General features: G+C 39.7%; 3 protein-coding genes across 3 annotated transcripts; 2 read left to right on the top strand and 1 right to left on the bottom strand.

Annotated features, from left to right (window-relative positions):
- Positions 1 to 80: 80 nt before the first annotated feature.
- commd9 (COMM domain containing 9) lies at positions 81 to 4,962 on the bottom strand. The gene is made up of 6 exons (XM_037766433.1): positions 4,828 to 4,962; positions 3,108 to 3,224; positions 2,091 to 2,230; positions 1,673 to 1,707; positions 1,443 to 1,546; positions 81 to 784 (listed from the first exon to the last, which is right to left on the bottom strand). The coding sequence occupies exons 1-6, from the start codon at positions 4,879 to 4,881 to the stop codon at positions 647 to 649; spliced, it is 588 nt and encodes a 195-aa protein (XP_037622361.1). The 5' UTR covers positions 4,882 to 4,962; the 3' UTR covers positions 81 to 646.
- A 914-nt stretch (positions 4,963 to 5,876) lies between these two features.
- On the top strand, positions 5,877 to 14,979 carry sh3gl3b (SH3-domain GRB2-like 3b). The gene is made up of 10 exons (XM_037766393.1): positions 5,877 to 6,071; positions 7,830 to 7,898; positions 8,005 to 8,077; positions 8,159 to 8,302; positions 9,592 to 9,725; positions 9,814 to 9,972; positions 10,044 to 10,147; positions 10,845 to 10,969; positions 11,064 to 11,117; positions 12,363 to 14,979. The coding sequence occupies exons 1-10, from the start codon at positions 6,027 to 6,029 to the stop codon at positions 12,572 to 12,574; spliced, it is 1,119 nt and encodes a 372-aa protein (XP_037622321.1). The 5' UTR covers positions 5,877 to 6,026; the 3' UTR covers positions 12,575 to 14,979.
- Positions 14,980 to 16,131: 1,152 nt separating this feature from the next.
- LOC119486316 (nuclear factor 7, brain-like) lies at positions 16,132 to 18,336 on the top strand. Its single transcript, XM_037766360.1, has 2 exons — positions 16,132 to 17,886; positions 17,960 to 18,336. Exon 1 carries the CDS (start codon positions 16,456 to 16,458, stop codon positions 17,854 to 17,856), a length of 1,401 nt encoding a protein of 466 aa, XP_037622288.1. The 5' UTR covers positions 16,132 to 16,455; the 3' UTR covers positions 17,857 to 17,886; positions 17,960 to 18,336.
- Positions 18,337 to 20,396: the final 2,060 nt, after the last annotated feature.

Below are 20,396 nucleotides of genomic sequence, written 5' to 3'. Positions count from 1 at the left end.
TTAAAATATGACCAGACTTCTCTTTTTAAAAGACATTTTTTCAGATTGTAATTAATTAATGACGATATTTAAATCTCGCGGTCGTAGCATCTGTAGTTTTATTTTAGAAGGAAGTAAAAGTATAAAATGTAGGTGAATATGATTCATAGATGTTAAAGACTTAGAGTTTATTTTCATATTAGTGGATGTAAAAAAGAATAATCTTTAATCAAATACATATCTGCAGTTTGAGGGTAATATCTTTGACACTAGTTAATTTCATATTCATTACTTCATGCTTGGACCCTTAATTATTCTTTTGATTCATCATTCAATGGACAAATTATCAACATGACAAATATCAGATGGCAGATATTCATTCTTTCTTGGTCTGAAGGAAAAAAAAGTAAAAAAATGTTGATTCTTTCTGATGATAAATCGGTTATAAAAACGTGTACATTTCTGTAAATCGACCAACTGATGAATTAACTCGTTAATTAGTTCAGGGTTAAAAACCTGACGAGTAACTTCCAGGAGAAAACAACAAATAATCAACATGATGTGGAAGAAATCAGTCAAACGTGGAGATGTTTAACATTCAGCTTCAGTCACTCTGTAAAAACTGTGATGTCATCATATGAACAAGCCAATTAGCTGTCTCCAGGCCTCATTTCCCAGCGACCACAGACAGCTGGTCTCTGATGCGTCCCAGTCCGTCCAGTATGGTGTCCAGAGACTCCCGGCTCAGCTCCACCGTCACCGCGGAAACCGACTCGCCGCCTGCTGACGGACACGGATCCTCCATCTGAAAACAGGTCACACAGACACGTCAACAGACACGATTATAACCAGCAACGGACGCGATTACGATGAGCGACAGACAAGATTACGACCTGCAACGGACGCGATTACGACCAGCGACAGACGCGATTACGACCTGCAACGGACGCGATTACGACCAGCGACAGACACGATTACGACCAGCGACGAACGTGACTATGACCAGCGACGGGCGCGACTACGATCAGCGACAGACACGATTACGACCAGCAACGGACACAATTAGGGCCAGCGACGATTGCGATTACGACCAGCGGCGGGCGTGATTACAATCAGCGACAGACACGATTACAACCAGCGACGGACGCGATTACGACCAGCAACGGACACAATTAGGGCCAGCGACGGTTGCGATTAAGACCAGCGACGGGCGCGATTGCGATCAGTGACAGACACGATTACAACCAGTGACAGACGCGATTACGACCAGCAACGGGCGCGATTAGGAGGAGTGACGGGTGCGATTACGACCAGCGACGGATTCACAGCATCTTTTGTTTGCAGGAACAGCGTCCTCATCACTCTACAATAGAGGAAGGTAAGTACTGGCTACATCAGTTCATGTGAATGATGGACAGAAATTCACATGACCTCGGTACCCGGAGGTTCAGGTTGGTACCCACCTTGAGCTGAACCAGGCAGGTCGGGACGGACATCCGACTGACTGAGTCTGAGCCGGTCACCATGTCGACTCTCCAGTCCAACTCCTTCAGCTGGGGGAGGGAGACTACACACACAAACACACACACAGTTTAGAGCCTAACACACACACACACACACACACACACACACACACACACACACACACACTCTACAAAGATGGAAGTTAAAACCTGAATCTGGATCGACTCACTCTGATTACTGAGAGCTTCTGTTCTCCATGTTGGACTGAAAGACATGAGAGGGAGACGTGTGATGTCATTACAGCCTGTAGTTACATCACATTCAGCCAACCAATAGGAAGAGGGGTAATCAATAATGCTTTACTTTATACATCTGTCATTTCTGAGGAAGAACCATGAAATTAGTTAATTATAGCACAATTAAAGAAATGTTTGATTGAAAAATGTGGCGCACAATTCAACAAATATGGAGAGTTCAAGTTTATAATGAACAATAAATAATGAATGAATATTTATTTGGAATTAAAGTGAGATTTTCTTTGAGGCTAACTGATGCTGATGATGTTGATGAATTATCATGTGTTATTAGTGACTCAGTCCTCTTATGAACAGAGAGAGCAGGCAGGTGTAGATGCGGTTCTGACTGACCTGTTCTCCAGCAGGATCTTGGTGATCAGGTTCTTCAGACTGGAGTGGAACGAGTCGGGGAACAGATGGAGGATCTGCTCCGGAGAGCTGAGGTTGTAGAAGAGGACGTGGTGAGACAGAACGTGGAGAGACCGAACCAGCTGGAGGGAAAAAACACACACGCAGAGGTTTGATCTGTTTATTGTCCAACATCTGTATATAAAACATTAAAGTCAGAATACTGAATGTCCATCATCACCAGTTTAGATTTACTCAGTTTTTAATTCCATTTTGTCTAACAGCAACCTCTTATTGTTCCAGAACAATCCATTGATAAACTACAATTAATCCAGAGCTCTGCTGCCAGAGTTCATTTAACAAGGAGAGAGTATATCATCCGTCACCGGCTCCCACTGTCTTTTCGGATTGATTTTAAACTTCTTTTCCTTGTTTACAAAGCTCTCAATGGTTTGGGACCAGCCTACATTACTAATTCTTGGTTGTTTTCTAATCCTTAATGTCCTCTTAGATCCTCTGCTGCTGTTTTATTTAAATACAAACTATCACACAAAGTTTCTCTTACAGAAGGCTGAAAGAGAAACTCTGTGAGTATTCATTTATTCAGCATTAGGGCTGTGTATTGGCAAGAATCTGGCGATACGATAAGTATCATGATACAGGGGTTACGATTCAATATATTGCCATAATGTAAGCAATGCAATATATTGGGATTTTTCAGTCTAATTTTAGGAAAACTGTCATAGTATAAAGAACAAAGTACTTGTTTTTATTTATTCTCTTGTTTATTGACTTTATTGTAAAGCACTTTGAAACTACACCCCCTGTGTGAAAGGTGCTTTATAAATAAAGTTCATTATTGTTATTTATTTAATGATGCATTTCATTCACAGACCTTTTTTTCTCCTCACTGCAATGTGCATTCACATTATTATGATGTTTAGTATGATGATTAAAGAGTCTTTACAGGTATTATTGTTCATGTAGCATCAACTGTTGCTCCAGTGAGAATTCACCTACCTGAGCAGCCTGGGCGGCAGGGATGCTGAGTGTAGCTGCTGTGGACTCTGCCAGCCGCCGACTCGGACCTCTGTGACTCTGGACACAAACGTCCTTCACTGCGTCTTTAGACGGAGCCTCAGGAGACAACAACAGCTCAGAGTCAACAACAACATCAGGAGCACAGCTGTGGTCATGTGACCAGCTCTCCTTCAGCTTCTCAGGTGGGAACATTTTCTCTGATTTCATTGAATATTGAAGATTTTTGTTGGTCAGATAATTCTGAGATATCAACTGAAATTTTGCTTATATTAAAAAAACTAATATCGGACAATATATTAATATCTGCAGAGGTGGAGGAAGTACTCAGATCTTTTACTTCAGTAAGATTCAAGATTCACTTTATTGTCCCACATTGTAGGACATTAGGACTGGGCTTCAACCCACACTGCATCCATAAAACACACTCCACATACATAAAAGACAAAGGAAACAAGAAACATATCCAGGGACAGAATAATATGAAAACATATACTGATGCTAAAATAGATAAAAATGAATAAATAAATGAAAACTATTAAAAAAAAAATGCTGCCACTGGAAAATATTCAATCATCAAGAAACAAATAAAAATAAAGTTCTGTTGGTTTCATCTTGATTTCATTTTTATTTACTTGATTAGTATCATCAACATTAAATATATACTTAAAGAACCAAAAAGTAAAAGTACTCATTCTGCAAAATAATCTATATTATATTATTGTATTATAATTATTGTTGCAGCTGGTAAAGGTGGAGCTCATTTTACAGTACACTGCTGGGTAGCTTGTGGATTTCACAAAGAGATCAATAAAGTCTTATCCTAATCTGTAATAATACATCATAATGTATTAGTTAATTATATTTGGTATTAATAATATAAATCTGCAAAGTAAATAAAGCTGTCAGAAATGTAGAGCAGTAAAAAGTACAATATTTCCCTCTGAGATGAAGTGGAGGAGAAGTGGAAAGTAGTAGAAAATGGAAATACTCAAGTAAATTACAAGTACCTCAAATTTGTGCTTAAGTACAGTACTTGAGTAACTGTACTTAGTTACTTTCCATCACTGTATATGGGCTTCAAAACTGAAGTATTGTTTGAGCTCTAGAAAACATTTCAGCTAATATTTGCAACCCCAAAATAATAATCCAACAAGATCCAAAACAAGAATATGATCTGACAGTTAAATTAAAATGAATATATATTGCATTTATATAAGATAAGATAACATAAGATAAGATAAGATAAGATAATATGAACCTTTATTAATCCCCGGAGGGAAATTCAGGTATCAAAGCAGCAACATCAGCAAACAGAGTGAAACACAGGAGAGGTAAAGGTATACACAGATTATAAAAACAATAATAGAGATATAAAAGAAGAGTGAATGGGTGAACAAAGTGTGTGCAGTCTGTCAATAAATAAATGTAATATGTACATATGTGCAGTCTATAAAGTGTTATATAAGATGTATAGTGTAAAATAAGTAATGAGCAATTAGAATATGTAACAACATAATCTGAAAACATAATGACTAAACTCTGAGTTTACATCCTGAACTGAATGAGATGCTAGTGGGCTAATTTAAACTATGTATTCATATTAATCAGAAGTAATCAAACAACTACAATAAAAACCAACAGATAGAGCTTCAGTTTAAACGCTGAGAGTTTATAAAGAGTGAATAATAAGGATGAATACCTTCAGAAGAAGCTGCAAGTTGTCGAAATGTTCGCTGGAGACAGCGGCCGCCATGTTGGCACGGTCATGTGACACGGACGCATGGCGCTACTGCTCATGGGAAATGAAGTGCGCTCAAGAAACGACACGTTAGAATAAAGATACAATCAGATTAAATGTATTTGTAGTGGAAAAGAGAAAAAAATTTACAATAAAAATTAAAATCTATTCCATTTTTTTTAATTTAATTTAACAGCAACAACTTTAATAATATTAGAAGATGTTGAGTAAAAATACATGTATATAAAAATATGAAAACAATACAGCAGTAAAATAGTGTGTGGAAAAAAAGTAGTACATTTAAAAAAAATAAAACATTTTATCACAACAAAATACTTTTAACAATAAATCCTACACACTGATACCTGTAACAGATAATACATAATAATAATCAGTGTCATTGATTCAATCTAGTCATTGATTTATTATTATATTTAGTTAAATAAAAAGTATGACTTTATAATAGAAAATGTTTAAGAAAACATTTTAAAAGAATAAAAAAAATAATAATTTAATAATAAAAACATAAATAAATAAATCATAATAAAGGCAAATATGCTAATGAATTATATAAAAATAACAGATAATAAATAATAATAATAATAAATCCCAAAATACAGTCATTGATTTATTATTAGATTTAATTGAATAAAAAAAATGACTTTATAATAGAAAATGTTTAAGAAAACCTTTTTTTTAAAAAATATTTTATAATAATAAAAAGCATCATAAATAAATAAATCATAATAAAGGATATGCTAATGGATTATATATAAACAAATAAACCCAACAATATATCTAAATAATAATTAATTAATTAAATAAATAAATAAATAAAACTAGTCTATATAAATTAATGTAAAAAAACAAACAAACATATATTTGTAATATAGAGATAAATGTTGCACTAAATGCCTGTACACAAGCCTCTGATAATAATCTTAATAATGATGAATCTTAATTTACGGTAATACTACATTAATAATAGTTTAATAAATAATAATAGTGGGTGCCGGTGGCTCCAGCCGGAGCGGGGAGCGGCTCGCTGCAGTGAGTCTCTGCGGGGGTCGGAGCCTCTCAGACGGGATGGAGCCTGCCGGTGATCCGCTCCGCTGATCTCCGGCCGGCTGCTGGTGTTTGTGTCCGGTCCGCCGGTGAAGATGTCGGTCTCCGGGATGAAGAAGCAGCTCCACAAAGCCAGCCAGGTAACCGGGTTAAACCGGGCTGTTTTATGAGGTGTACCGGGGATGTAGGATCAATGTATTCCCTTCAGTGGATTTACTGCGACACGAGGCCTGCTGGTTCCGGTATCGATCCATCAGATCAGTATTAATGATAAGACTTTATTGATACATCACAATAAGTCATTTTAATGTTTCCATCTGAAAACCTGCAGTTTACCTGATATCTGATATCAGCCTGATACTGTTGTTGTTGTTGTACTACTAGTACTACTACTGGTTACTACTGACTACTACAATCACTACTACCTACTGACTACTACAATCACTACTACAGTACCACTGCCAGTATCACAAACATCTGCTACTATACTAGCCTACTGATGCCACTTTGACTACTACAACTTCTACTGCTACTACTGATATTACTACTTCTTCCAATACTTCTACAATACTGTCACAACAGCTCAGACAATACTACAATACTCAGACAATACTACTACAATACTGTCACCACAGCTCAGAAAACACTACTACAGTACTATTACCACAGCTCAGACAACACTACTACAATACTGTCACCACAGCTCAAACAATAATACTACAATACTATTACCACGGCTCAGACAATACTACTACAGTACTATCACCACAGCTCAGACAATACTACTACAATACTATTACCACAGCTCAGACAATACTACTACAATACTATTACCACAGCTCAGACAATACTACTACAATACTATCAATACAGCTCAGAAAATACTGCTACAATACTGTTACCACAGCTCAAACAATAATACTACAATACTATCAATACAGCTCAGACAATACTACTACAATACTGTTACCATAATACTACTACAATACTGCACAGATACTACTACCGTTCAGCCCAAAACTGCTGCTACTATTAGTCAGCGGTGGAAGAAGTATTCAGACCCTTTAGGCTAATAATACCACATGTAGAAGTACTTGGTTACAAGTAAAAGTCCTGCATTGTAAATATTATTTAAAGGTCTTATTGATAACATTTTTATGTTCTTTAGAAAACAATAATATATCCACAAAGCTTTTAGAAAGGTGCTGAACAAAAGTATGGCTTTTTCTGAAAAAAAATATTATGATTGTGAATTAATCATTTATAAATTTTGGCGTGTCCAAAATGAATGTTTTGTTTATCTCTGTGTAAGAGAAACTTCTATCAAGGCTTGTGAGCCAATAGTAAAACGACGTTGGTATCACGTGGTATCTGTGTGTCATCAGTTAGTGTGAAAAAATAATGGATAAATGGCTGAAATTGACGGTGAAAGTCTGGCAACCACTTCTTGTGAAGTGAATGCAATGGAGCGGGGGAGGACAATGTGACATCTAGTGGCTGAATGTTATCAATGTTATCAGTAGCACCTTAAAGTAAAAATATGTAAGCTGGAAAACGTAGTTAAAGTATTTGAAAGTAAAATTATTCTGTGAGTATAACTGTGACTTTTATACTATTATATTTAGATTTTATTAACTCTTCATATGTTTTGGGTGCAAAAATCTTTATTTGAGTGGAGAAATATAAAGTATTAAATGGAAAAATTGCACTTAAGTACAGTACTTGAGAACAAGTACTTAGTTACTTTCCATCACTACTATAATCGTGTACAATTAGTACTAGTAGCCTACTACTACTACTACTACTATTACTACTGCTCCTATGATATGAATATAATTACCTTTGATACCATTACTACTACAGTAACTACTGCTGACGTTCCTCATCTGTTCCTGCAGCTGCTGAACGAGCGGCTGATGGGAGCTGAAGGAACAAAGATGGACGACGACTTCCTGAAGATGGAGAAAGTAAAACTGTGAATACGACTCATCACTGTGTTCATTCCGAGAGCTCTATCAGATCAGAGCTGACTGCTTCACCTTTCTGTTTCATCTCTCTGTTTCTGTCTGTCAGAGTGTTGTTGTCATCCACTCTCTGCTGCTGGAGCTGCTGTCCAGAACCACAGAGTTCCTCCAACCAAACCCAGGTAATAAACACAACACTATACAGATGTTCCTCCAACCATCTTGTGTTACTACATGACGTGACTGTCTTTGTGTTTTCACAGCAGACAGAGCTAAACTGAGCATGCTCAACACGATGTCCAGGATTCGAGGACAGGGGCAGTCGGTGGGTTACCCGCAGACAGAGGGCATGCTTGGAGACTGCATGTCGCACTACGGCCAGGAGCTCGGAGCTGCTTCTGAATTTGGTACGAAGTCGGTTTAAGGAAGATATGATATTAAACATGTAGCTAAAAGTGAGAAAAGGAAGAGTTTTAATCCTCTGTTAAAACTCCTCTTGTTGGTCCTGGGGTTCATCCTCTGGTTGGTCCTCTGGTTCATTCTCTGATTCATCCTCTGGTTGGTCCTCTGGTTCATTCTCTGATTCATCCTCTGGTTGGTCCTGTGGTTCATCCTCTGGTTGGGCCTCTGGTTCATTCTTTGGTTCATCCTCTGGTTGGTCCTGTGGTTAATCCGCTGGTTGGTTCTTTTGTATCTTCTACTGGTTGGTCCTCTGGTTCATCCTCTGGTTCATCCTCTGGTTGGTCCTCTGGTTCATCCTCTGGTTCATCCTCTGGTTGGTCCTCTGGTTCATCCTCTGTTTGGTCCTCTGGTTGGTCCTCTGGTTCATCCTCTGGTTCATCCTCTGGTTGGTCCTCTGGTTCATCCTCTGGTTGGTCCTCTGGTTCATCCTCTGGTTGGTCCTCTGGTTCATCCTCTGGTTGATCCTCTGGTTCATCCTCTGGTTCATCCTCTGGTTGATCCTCTGGTTCATCCTCTGGTTCATCCTCTGGTTCATCCTCTGGTTCATCCTCTGGTTCATCCTCTGGTTGGTGCTCTGGTATATCCTCTGTTTGGTCCTCTGGTTCATCCTCCGATTCATCCTCTGGTTGGTACTCTGGTTCATCCTCTGGTTGGTCCTCTGGTTGGTCCTCTGGTTCATCCTCTGGTTGGTCCTCTGGTTCATCCTCTGGTTGGTCCTCTGGTTGGTCCTCTGGTTGGTCCTCTGGTCGGTCCTCTGGTTCATCCTCTGGTTCATCCTCTGGTTGGTCCTCTGGTTCATCCTGTGGTTGGTCCTCTGGTTCATCCTTTGGTTGGTCCTCTGGTTCATCCTCTGGTTGGTCCTCTGGTTCATCCTCTGGTTGGTCCTCTGGTTCATCCTTTGGTTGGTCCTCTGGTTCATCCTCTGGTTGGTCCTCTGGTTCATCCTCTGTTTCCTCCTCTGGTTCATCCTCTGGTTGGTCCTCTGGTTCATCCTCTGGTTGGTACTCTGGTTCATCCTCTGGTTGGTCCTCTGGTTGGTCCTCTGGTTCATCCTCTGGTTGGTCCTCTGGTTGGTCCTCTGGTTCATCCTGTGGTTGGTCCTCTGGTTCATCCTCTGGTTGGTCCTCTGCTACATCCTTTGGTTGGTCCTTTGGTTGGTCCTCTGGTTCATCCTCTGGTTCATCCGCTGGTTAATCCGCTGGTTCATCCTCTGTTTGGTCCTCGTCCTGTTCAGGCGGTGCTCTGACTGTTATGGGTGAAGCTCTGCAGCAGGTCGCTCAGGCCAGAGACGTTCTGGATGTCAACGTTAAACGCACCTTCATCGACCCTCTGCAGGAGCTCCACAACACGGAGCTGAAGGACATCAGGGTGAGAGCAGCTCATGTTCATCATATAAATACAGATATTCAGTAACCATGTGTAGGTGTTCTGACCATCGTTCTGGTTGGTTCCTCAGTACCAGCTGAAGAAGCTGAACGGCCGTCGGCTGGACTTTGACTACAAGAGGAGACGAAGAGGGAAAGTCCCAGCGGAGGAGGTCCAACAAGCCTGGGACAAGTTCATCACATCCAAAGAGCTGGCGGAGAGGAGCATGTTCACCCTACTGCAGAGCGACGTGAGTCTGACGATGATAAACTCTGACTGACCTCAGATCTGTTACTCAGAGGGTGATGTTTCCTCCTGCAGGTCGATCAGCTCAGTCGTCTGGCCGCTCTGGTCGCTGCTCTGCTGGACTTTCACCGCGACGCCCACCGCATCCTGCTGGGTCTCCATGGCGACCTGCAGGTCAGGTGAGCTGTTCAACACCAGAGGGAAAACTTCAGCATCACCAAAGTATAAGCTATTCTACACTTAATTAACCATAAATACCCACGGAAATACTTCATCATGTGTACAAAGTTTATTAACTGGAGGAGCTCTAACTACAACAGAGAGAGATCCCCTGGGGAGCATGAATTTATCACTGTTTATCACCCGTCTCTCATCGCCCTGAAGGGGATTCTTTCACAACAATGATCCGCTAGCTGTACATTATCCCCCTTATTACACAGCTACTTACTTATGGAATCAATATTTTTACACAAAAACGGTCCTCTAGAGTCCGACATCAGAACTGTATCCATAGCAACGGTCTTTTATACATTGCAATGGTCTGTTATACAGAAATTACAGACCGCAGAATGCCGTGATTGACCAATCAGAATCGAGTATTCAACACAGCCTTGTAATAAAGATTGTTGAAGTGTCATAAATGGACAATAAGGTGCAAATTCAAAATATACACAAACCTCAAAGTAAAGAGTTAACGGTGAGGATCATAAGAATATACATAAACAGGTTGATTTGATGTACAGAAGATCTTGTCCGGATTTTGGCATTAAAATCAGTCACCTGAGTCAGAAGGGTTTATTTATTTATTTTAGACTCTCGGTCTGGTTTCAGTGTTATTGCATTAAGTTTTAAATGTTCTGTATGTGTTGTAAACAGTCTGACTGCTGCCAGTAACAAACCAGAGCGACGTTTCAGACCCAAAAGGATCCGAGTCAGAAGTGAACACAACGGCGGAGTCGGATTTTACCAGCAGCCGTCCATCACAGCTCCAGTTCCCTCAGGTTACTCCTGTTGAAAATACTGTTTTCTCTCTCACGTTTCTCTGGAATAAAACGTCCAAAAGATTTAGAACGTATTTTTGTTATTCTGCAACAGGAGAGCAGTTCACAGTGTTACCGTCCCGACCCGGCAGTCCCATCTCCTGTTACGGTAAGAAAATACTCACAAAGGTGAGATTTATGTTTTATTTAAAATGTTTTCAAACTATATGTTTGGGTTTCACTAGAGAAGAGACTTCAGGGATGAAGACTAACTGGTTGGTTTGTTAAAGGGACAGTATGTAGGATTTAGTGACATCTAGTGGTGTGGTTGCAGATTGCAACTAACTGAGTACCCCCACCTCTCACTCCTCCTTTTCAGAGACTGTGGTAACATGAGGGGCCGAGTGCAAAACAGTGGTAACGCCGTTGGCCTGGCTCAGAGGCCATCCATACCATAATAACACTAGTTTCGGGGCAACGGAAGTCAGACGGTGGCTGGCGGTACCACGGTTTAACACTATGTGGCTCACGTTACCGTACTTTCACAAGCGTGTCAGAGAACTACGATGTTCTTTAGGTTACGTAAAAACGTGAAAGTCTCTCTCTAGAACCAGTGTTTGGTTTGTCCTGTAGAAACATTGAGGAGCAACATGGCGGACTCCGTAAAGACGACCAGATTCTTAGTTTCAGGTGATCATACACAGGCACACTTCAGGGCGATCACCCTGTCAGGGTTTATTTAACAACAATGACCCGCTAGCTGCACATTATCCTGATTATTACACGGCTACTTAGTTAATAAATCAATAATTTGACACAAAAACGGTCCGCCAGAGTCCGACATCAGAACTGTGTCCATAGCAACGGTCTGTTACAAATAGCAGCGGTCTGCTATATATAGTAACAGTCTGTTATACATAGCAACGGTCTGCTATACATGGCACCGGTCTGTTATACATAGCAACGGTCTGTTATACATAGCAACGGTCTGTTATACGTAGCAACGGTTTGTTATACATAGCAACAGTCTGCTATACATAGCAATGGTCTGTTTTACATAGCAACGGTCTGCTATACATAGCAACGGTCTGTTATACATAGCAACGGTCTGTTATACATAGCAACGGTCTGTTATACGTAGCAATGGTCTGTTGTACATTCTGTTACGCATAGCAACGGTCAGATAAATGTAGTGGAGTAAAAAGTACAATATTTCCGTCTGAGATGTAGTGTAGAAGTAGAAGTAGAAAGTAGCAGAAAATTAAATACTCAAGTAAAGTACAAGTACTTGAGTAAATGTACTTAGTTACATTCCACCTCTGTTTAAACCTGCTAACAGTAAATACTTTCTCTCTCTCTCTCTCTCTCTCTCTCTCTCTCTCTCTCTCTGTCTGCCTCGGTGTCTCACGCCCAGCTGACAGTCAGCTGGTCCTGGATCAGCCCTGCTGCCGGGCGCTGTACTCCTTCCACCCGAGCCACGAGGGCGAGCTGAGCTTCAGCGTGGGCGACGTCATCGTCCTCACCAATCAGGTTGACGCCAACTGGTACGAGGGCAACGCCGGCGGCCGATCGGGACTGTTCCCCGTCAGCTACGTGGACGTGCTGGTGCCTCTGCCGTTACCATGACGACATATTAGAAACACACCCACGCTAAACGCAGACATCACATCGTACGTGTTGAGCGTGTTTCTTTCAATGATGCAACTCTTCAGCTTCTGATTTGCACTTTTTTCACAAGCGGCGTGTCTGTTTTACTGGGAAGGAAGGCCATAGTTTCTACTGTAGAGAGCTTTAGTTTCTACTGTAGAGCGCTTTAGTTTCTACTGTAGAGAGCTTTAGTTTCTACTGTAGAGAGCTTTAGTTTCTACTGTAGAGTGCTTTAGTTTCTACTGTAGAGTGCTTTAGTTTCTACTGTAGAGAGCTTTAGTTTCTACTGTAGAGCGCTTTAATGTCTACTGTAGAGCGCTTTAGTTTCTACTGTAGAGCGCTTTAGTTTCTACTGTAGAGCTCGTTGGTTTCTACTGTAGAGCGCTTTAGTTTCTACTGTAGAGCGCTTTATTGTCTACTGTAGAGCGCTTTATTTCCTACTGTAGAGAGCTTTAGTGTCTACTGTAGAGAGCGTAAGTTTCTACTGTAGAGAGCTTTAGTTTCTACTGTAGAGAACTTTAGTTTCTACTGTAGAGCGCTTTAGTGTCTACTGTAGAGCGCTTTAGTTTCTACTGTAGAGCGCTTTAGTTTCTACTGTAGAGAGCTTTAGTTTCTACTGTAGAGCGCTTTAGTTTCTACTGTAGAGCTCGTTGGTTTCTACTGTAGAGCGCTTTAGTTTCTACTGTAGAGCGCTTTAATGTCTACTGTAGAGAGCTTTAGTTTCTACTGTAGAGCGCTTTAGTTTCTACTGTAGAGCTCGTTGGTTTCTACTGTAGAGCGCTTTAGTTTCTACTGTAGAGCGCTTTATTGTCTACTGTAGAGCGCTTTATTTCCTACTGTAGAGAGCTTTAGTGTCTACTGTAGAGAGCGTAAGTTTCTACTGTAGAGAGCTTTAGTTTCTACTGTAGAGAGCTTTAGTTTCTACTGTAGAGCGCTTTAGTTTCTACTGTAGAGTTTTAGTTTCTACTGTAGAGAGCTTTAGTTTCTACTGTAGAGCGCTTTAGTTTCTACTGTAGAGAGCTTTAGTTTCTACTGTAGAGCGCTTCAGCGTCTACTGTAGAGCGCTTTAGTTTCTACTGTAGAGCGCTTTATTGTCTACTGTAGAGCGCTTTATTTCCTACTGTAGAGAGCTTTAGTGTCTACTGTAGAGAGCGTAAGTTTCTACTGTAGAGAGCTTTAGTTTCTACTGTAGAGAGCTTTAGTTTCTACTGTAGAGCGCTTTAGTGTCTACTGTAGAGCGCTTTAGTTTCTACTGTAGAGTTTTAGTTTCTACTGTAGAGAGCTTTAGTTTCTACTGTAGAGAGCTTTAGTTTCTACTGTAGAGCGCTTTAGCGTCTACTGTAGAGCGCTTTAGTTTCTACTGTAGAGCGCTTTAGTGTCTACTGTAGAGTGCTTTAGTTTCTACTGCAGAGAGGTTTAGTTTCTACTGTAGAGCGCTTTAGCGTCTACTGTAGAGCGCTTTAGTGTCTACTGTAGAGTGCTTTAGTTTCTACTGTAGAGAGCTTTAGTTTCTACTGTAGAGAGCTTTAGTTTCTACTGTAGAGCGCTTTAGTTTCTACTGTAGATGGCTTTAGTTTCTACTGTAGATGGCTTTATTGTCTACTGTAGAGAGCTTTAGTTTCTACTGTAGAGAGCTTTATTGTCTACTGTAGAGAGCTTTAGTTTCTACTGTAGAGTGCTTTAGTTTCTACTGTAGAGAGATTTAGTGTCTACTGTAGAGCGCTTTAGTTTCTACTGTAGATGGCTTTAGTTTCTACTGTAGATGGCTTTATTGTCTACTGTAGAGAGCTTTAGTTTCTACTATAGAGAGCTTTATTGTCTACTGTAGAGAGCTTTAGTTTCTACTGTAGAGTGCTTTAGTTTCTACTGTAGAGAGATTTAGTGTCTACTGTAGAGTGTTTTAGTTTCTACTGTAGAGAGCTTTAGTTTCTACTGTAGAGCGCTTTAGTTTCTACTGTAGATGGCTTTAGTTTCTACTGTAGATGGCTTTATTGTCTACTGTAGAGAGCTTTAGTTTCTACTGTAGAGAGCTTTATTGTCTACTGTAGAGAGCTTTAGTGTCTACTGTAGAGAGCTTTAGTGTCTACTGTAGAGAGCTTTAGTTTCTGACCTCATGTTAAACTTTAAGCTATAAAAGCATCAGTCAGTAAATACTGTGTAAACATGTTTAGACTAAAGTGCGTGTTTCCCTTTAAGACTTTTACCTTCATTTCCTGCACAAAGCGAGTCCTGCCTTCACATTACTGCACAACATCAGTCTGATGCTGTCTGCTCTTATGAGTAGGATAGACTGCAGACTGCTGTGAATAGACCACTATCTGGGCACTTCCACTATAATGTATAATTTCATGATGACAATAAATAAAAGATACTATTATAATTATAAGTAAGTTTAATGAACTCTAATGTTTAAAAGTTAGTAATCTGCTGCTACAAAGCTTGATTGTGTCCAGTCAGACGTGTGAGAGGACTACTCTATACGTTTGAATGGTCTTTGATGCTTTTAGCTTGTCGAAAGTCCTCTTTACTAATAGATGTTATATAGTTTAGTTGTTAGAAAAAAGTGTATAAGTGTTTAGAACATGATGATAGAAGTATATGATGGTCATCCCCATGCTCTATTATGTCTCATAAGTTGTTAAAGCAATTTTTGTGTTTTTTACCACTGGAGAATTGATAAAAAATGATCAATAATCCCTCCAAAATCCCACATTAAGACACCAAGACCTTGAGGAACACCATAGAAAAAGCATGCTGTGATTTTGGATAAAACATTTTGACATTTGGAGATTTCTGCAAGGATTGCATTTTTCGGCGATTGGATGGCGAGCACTTCTGTTGTGTAAACTGCTCTGAAACCCCCTTATTGTCAATCTAGCTAGGAAAGCCATCCATCCTCTTAATGCTCTAGGTCTCTAGTTTGTGGCTGTAAAGTTTCATGAGGATGTGATTATCCTAGAGGTCACCACAGGTCATTTCATACAGTGAGGTCAATGAAATGTCAACTATGGGGACTAACATCATCACACATGAAAACAGTTGGGCTCATTGGATCCAGCGTAACTTTGGAGCGTTATTTAACTTCCTTCCTGTCAACTGAAAAAACTGAACCTGCTGTAGCCTCTGAAAGACAGTAAAGTTGGTCGGGTCTCCGAGGGTTAATACAAAAGCATGTTGTGTCAAATAAAGGCAGGGTGTCATACTAGCCTACTTTATGGGTGAGAATTACAACTCTGCAATTATTTAAAGATCTTTAATAAAAGACCATAAACAAATGATTTCTATCTGAAAAATAAAAATCATACCCAAACATTTCAGTCAGTCCGAGTCCACCCAAAGAGCACCTGAGTGGGAACCATCCCTTTATTTCTAGCACCCTCTGCTGTAACCCTCCAACATCACAGCTCCAGTCACACTGAGCATGAGTCAGAACTCCACAGGGTTAAAGGGGTTAATTTAATATACCTGAGACAAACCAGGAAACAGGTTGTTATTCTTCCTCACTGAGACGTCACACGCACACACGCCCATCACCTGACTCACCTGAGACAAACCAGGAAAAAGGTTGTTATTCTGTTAATCTGTCAACACACACAGACACACACACACACACACACACACACTGAGAGACGGTCGATAAGATTCACCTCCAGACTAAAACCACCACTTCCACTGAGAGAGGACATCTACAGGAGGGAATACTGGGAATACTGGAATACTACCACTTCAACCAGCTGCTGAATCCACAAACTGAACCAGAGTTTTACAAGAACAAAGACTCAAAGTGAAAGTAGCTTTCAGGGAACAGGGAGTGGCTGAGCCGTCTGCCTGCTGTGTTTTCAGCTTCACTCAGAGACTAAATGGCTTCCAGATTAGAGGACGATCTCTGCTGTTCTGTCTGCCACGACATCTTTAAAGATCCTGTCATCCTGTCATGTAGCCACAGCTTCTGTAAAGTCTGTCTGCAGAGCTGGTGGACAGAGAAACACGTCCAAGAGTGTCCACTTTGTAAGAGAAGACATTCAAAGAGCTTCCTACCTCCTAACTTGGCTTTAAAGAACCTGTGTGAGAGTTTCTTACAGGAGAGAGCTCAGAGATCTTCAGAGGCTCTCTGCAGTCTGCACTCTGAGAAACTCAAACTCTTCTGTCTGGACCATCAGCAGCCGGTGTGTCACATCTGCAGAGATTCAGAAAAACATACCAACCACAGATTCAGACCCATCGATGAAGCTGCACGACAACACAAGAAGGAACTTCAGGAAACTCTGGAGCCCTTAAAGGAGAAGTTAAAGGTTTTTGAAGAAGTTAAAGTTAAGTTTGATCAAACAGCAGAACACCTGAAGGTCCAGGCCCGACACACAGAGAGGCAGATTAAGGAGCAGTTTAAGAAGCTTCACCAGTTTCTAGAAGAGGAAGAGGAGGCCAGGATGGCTGCACTGAGGGAGGAAGAGGAGCAGAAGAGTCAGATGATGAAGGAGAAGGTGGAGGCTGTGAGCAGAGAGATAGCAGCTCTTTCAGACACAGTCAGAGCCACAGAGGACGAGCTGAGAGCTGAAGACGTCTCATTCCTGCTCAACTACAAGGCTGCAGTGGAAAGAGTCCAGCAGCGCCCCCTGCTGGAGGATCCACAGCTGCTCTCAGGAGCTTTGATAGACCAGGCCAAACACCTGGGCAACCTGACCTTCAACATCTGGAACAAGATGAAGGACATGGTCTCCTACACTCCTGTGATTCTGGACCCAAACACTGCTCATCCAGTACTCATCCTGTCTGAAGATCTGACCAGTGTGAGACCAGGAGAGGAACAGCAGCTTCCTGATAATCCAGAGAGGTTGGATGATTACTACTACTCTGTCCTGGGCTCTGAGGGCTTTAACTCAGGGACTCACAGCTGGGACGTCCAGGTTGGAGACATTATATACTGGGGTCTGGGTGTGTTAGCAGAGTCTGTCCAGAGGAAGGGAGACATACTGTCTGGAATATGGTTAATAGGGTTCGGTGATGGTAAATACAGAGCAGCCTCCTCATCAGATGGATGGTCTGATCTCGTAGTGCAGAAGAAGCTCCAGAGGATCAGAGTGAATCTGGACTGGAACAAAGGAAAGCTGTCGTTCTCTGATCCTGATACTAACACACACATACACACCTTCACACACACTTTCACTGAGAGGATGTTTCCATACATTGGCTCTTATGATGAGGATCTCCCACTGAAGATTTTACCAGTGAAGGTCTCTGTGACTGTAGGACAACAGAAATAGATGATGATGATGATGATGATGATGATGATGAACATCAATCACTACTAAATTTTCTTCTCAGAGTCTTTGAGGAACATGTGACTGTGTTGTCCTGATGATGTTGTTGGTTGTCATGGTGATGTGGATGACATCTACAGTAAAACTTTAAATAATTGAAGCTCTTGTGATCTGATCTCACTTCCCCGCTCTATATGTAAATAAACACGTAGTAAATACACGGCTACTACAGCAGACGTTGTGATGTAACATTACAGGAATGTCAGTAGTAATATCCTACATATTTGTGAATTCAGGTACATTTTATTAACATTTTATTAACATCAAAATAAAAGGTTATTGTACCGTCAGAGAGTCGGGGATGTGAGAGAGAGCAAGCGGGTATCAGCTCCGTGCAAAGTAGCAGAACAAAAACACCGACACATCTCCAACAGTCTGATAATAATGACCTTCCCCTGACTACACTTTAAAAAAACACTATTTTTTTACAGTTTTTTTCAAGAAGTTTTAAATTTGTTGTCTTTATTTAAAAATGACAGAAAAAAAATGTAAAAATTACATGTTTCTTTTGTGATTTATATGTAAATGGTCTTAGATTTACAGTATTTTTTTTGTAATCACAATAGTAAATATCTGTATTTAAGCTTGTTTTTATCATTTTTAAAGATAATTATTCTTTTTTTTAGATGTTTATGACTCTATTTTAACAATTAATTCATGTTAGAAGAAAAGGATTTCATGGAATTCTAAAAATATTTCTTGTAAAAATACAGATTTTTTTGCAAGACTTCTGAGAGTTAATGTAAATTCGGGCTTTTGCAATGTAAAATTAAATGTTTCATTTGTGATTTATATGTAAATGGTCTTAAATTTACGGTGTATGACTATTCCAATAATAAATATATGTTAAAAGTAAAATATTTCTTGTAATATTACAGTAATAAAGGCTAATTATATAAAGATAATTACTGTTTTTTTTATAGTTTATTTATGTTAATTAACAGACAGTATTTTTCCGCTTTTTAACAGACATTTTCTGTTATTTTACACTTCTTTTTTTTTACAGTGTATAGTAGTCTGATAGTCTGTAGATATGTAGCCTAGAAACAAGATATATTTTAATAAATTACAGTTGTACTGACAGGATACAGTAGAGCACAGAGGTCGTTACCATGACGCTAGGCGGTTTATTTAGTAACATGATGGTGGTGGGAGGGGCTACTCTTTGGTTTACCATTATTGATTATTGATTATATCTTTAATGTGAAGTTTCTGTGTATTTGAACAGCAGGTTCAAACATTGATTTGTTTATTCATGTAAAGTGTTAAAGAGATTTTCTTTCACATCATCTGTTCACTGTAATTCATCATTAGAAATGAGATTAAAGCTTCAACTGGAAAATTAAAGTGTGTCATGAAACAGAAACTGACGGTGCTTTTGTTTTTGATCTGATGGATCATTATATATATATATACATATATATATATAAATGGCTGAATAGTTTCTGTTCTAGTCTTCAGTAAAACTACCTGTCAGAGTCAAAGCTTTAGTAAATGTTGCTTTATACATCAGGCTTCAGTCACACAGTCGTGGAAACCTGCTGTTAGTAATCTGCTGCAGTCAGATGTGTGAGAGGACGACTCTATATGTCTGAATGGTACAATGTCCTCTTTACTAATACATGTTATTTAGTTTAGTTTTCACATTTTACTAATCATTTTCTGATATTTTTCCACATATATCTTAATGGTAGAAAGTCCTCCTTACTAATAGATGCTGTTTAGTTTAGTTTTCACTTATTTTACCAATATTATCAGATATTTTCCCAGATTTTTCGGATATTTTTCAAGATTTTTTCACGTAATTTATAATAATTTTCTGATATTTTTCACATATGTCTGAATGACAATGACAAAAAGTTCAACATGTTAAACAAATATCTTACTAGTTAGGCACAGTCGCACACTAGTGCTGAGCAAGGCTCAACTAGTTAAAGAAAGGTCCGACATGTATGAAAAATTTGCAACATGTTTGGTCAAAGTCTTTACATGTTTGGCACAAAGTCCAACTAGTGAGACAAAATACCTTCCACTAGTTAACTAGTTAGAAAAAAATCTGTGCACTAGTTAACTAGTGGCTCTTTTTGGCCCGCACTAGTTAACTAGTAAGGTAAAAAAGACCCTCACTAGTGCAACTAGTGGAAATTTTCCCCTTACTAGTTAACTAGTAAATATTTTGAGCCTCACTAGTTAACTAGTCAGGTCAAAAAGGTTTTAAGTAGTACACTAGTGAGCATTTTGGCCCTCAATAGATAACATGTAAGGTGCAACATGCAGCCACTAGTTAACTAGTTGCAATTCCTCAGGTCAACATGTTAACTAGTGCACAACATGCAAATGAAGCAGGCGGGATAATGACAAAATCCTGAGTCTTGATTGGTTTGTATTTTTTATTTTGCACTGGAATGCCAATAGAAAGCCTCAGCGTATGCTCCTTCCCCACCTCCTCATTAGCATTTAGTGCAACTAGGTAACTAGTGCAC

Source organism: Sebastes umbrosus, chromosome 4 (genome assembly GCF_015220745.1).
Source record: "Sebastes umbrosus isolate fSebUmb1 chromosome 4, fSebUmb1.pri, whole genome shotgun sequence".
Taxonomy (NCBI): Eukaryota; Metazoa; Chordata; class Actinopteri; order Perciformes; family Sebastidae; genus Sebastes; species Sebastes umbrosus.
Note: the sequence above shows the minus strand (reverse complement) of the source record. Positions and strands in the feature narration are given on the sequence as shown.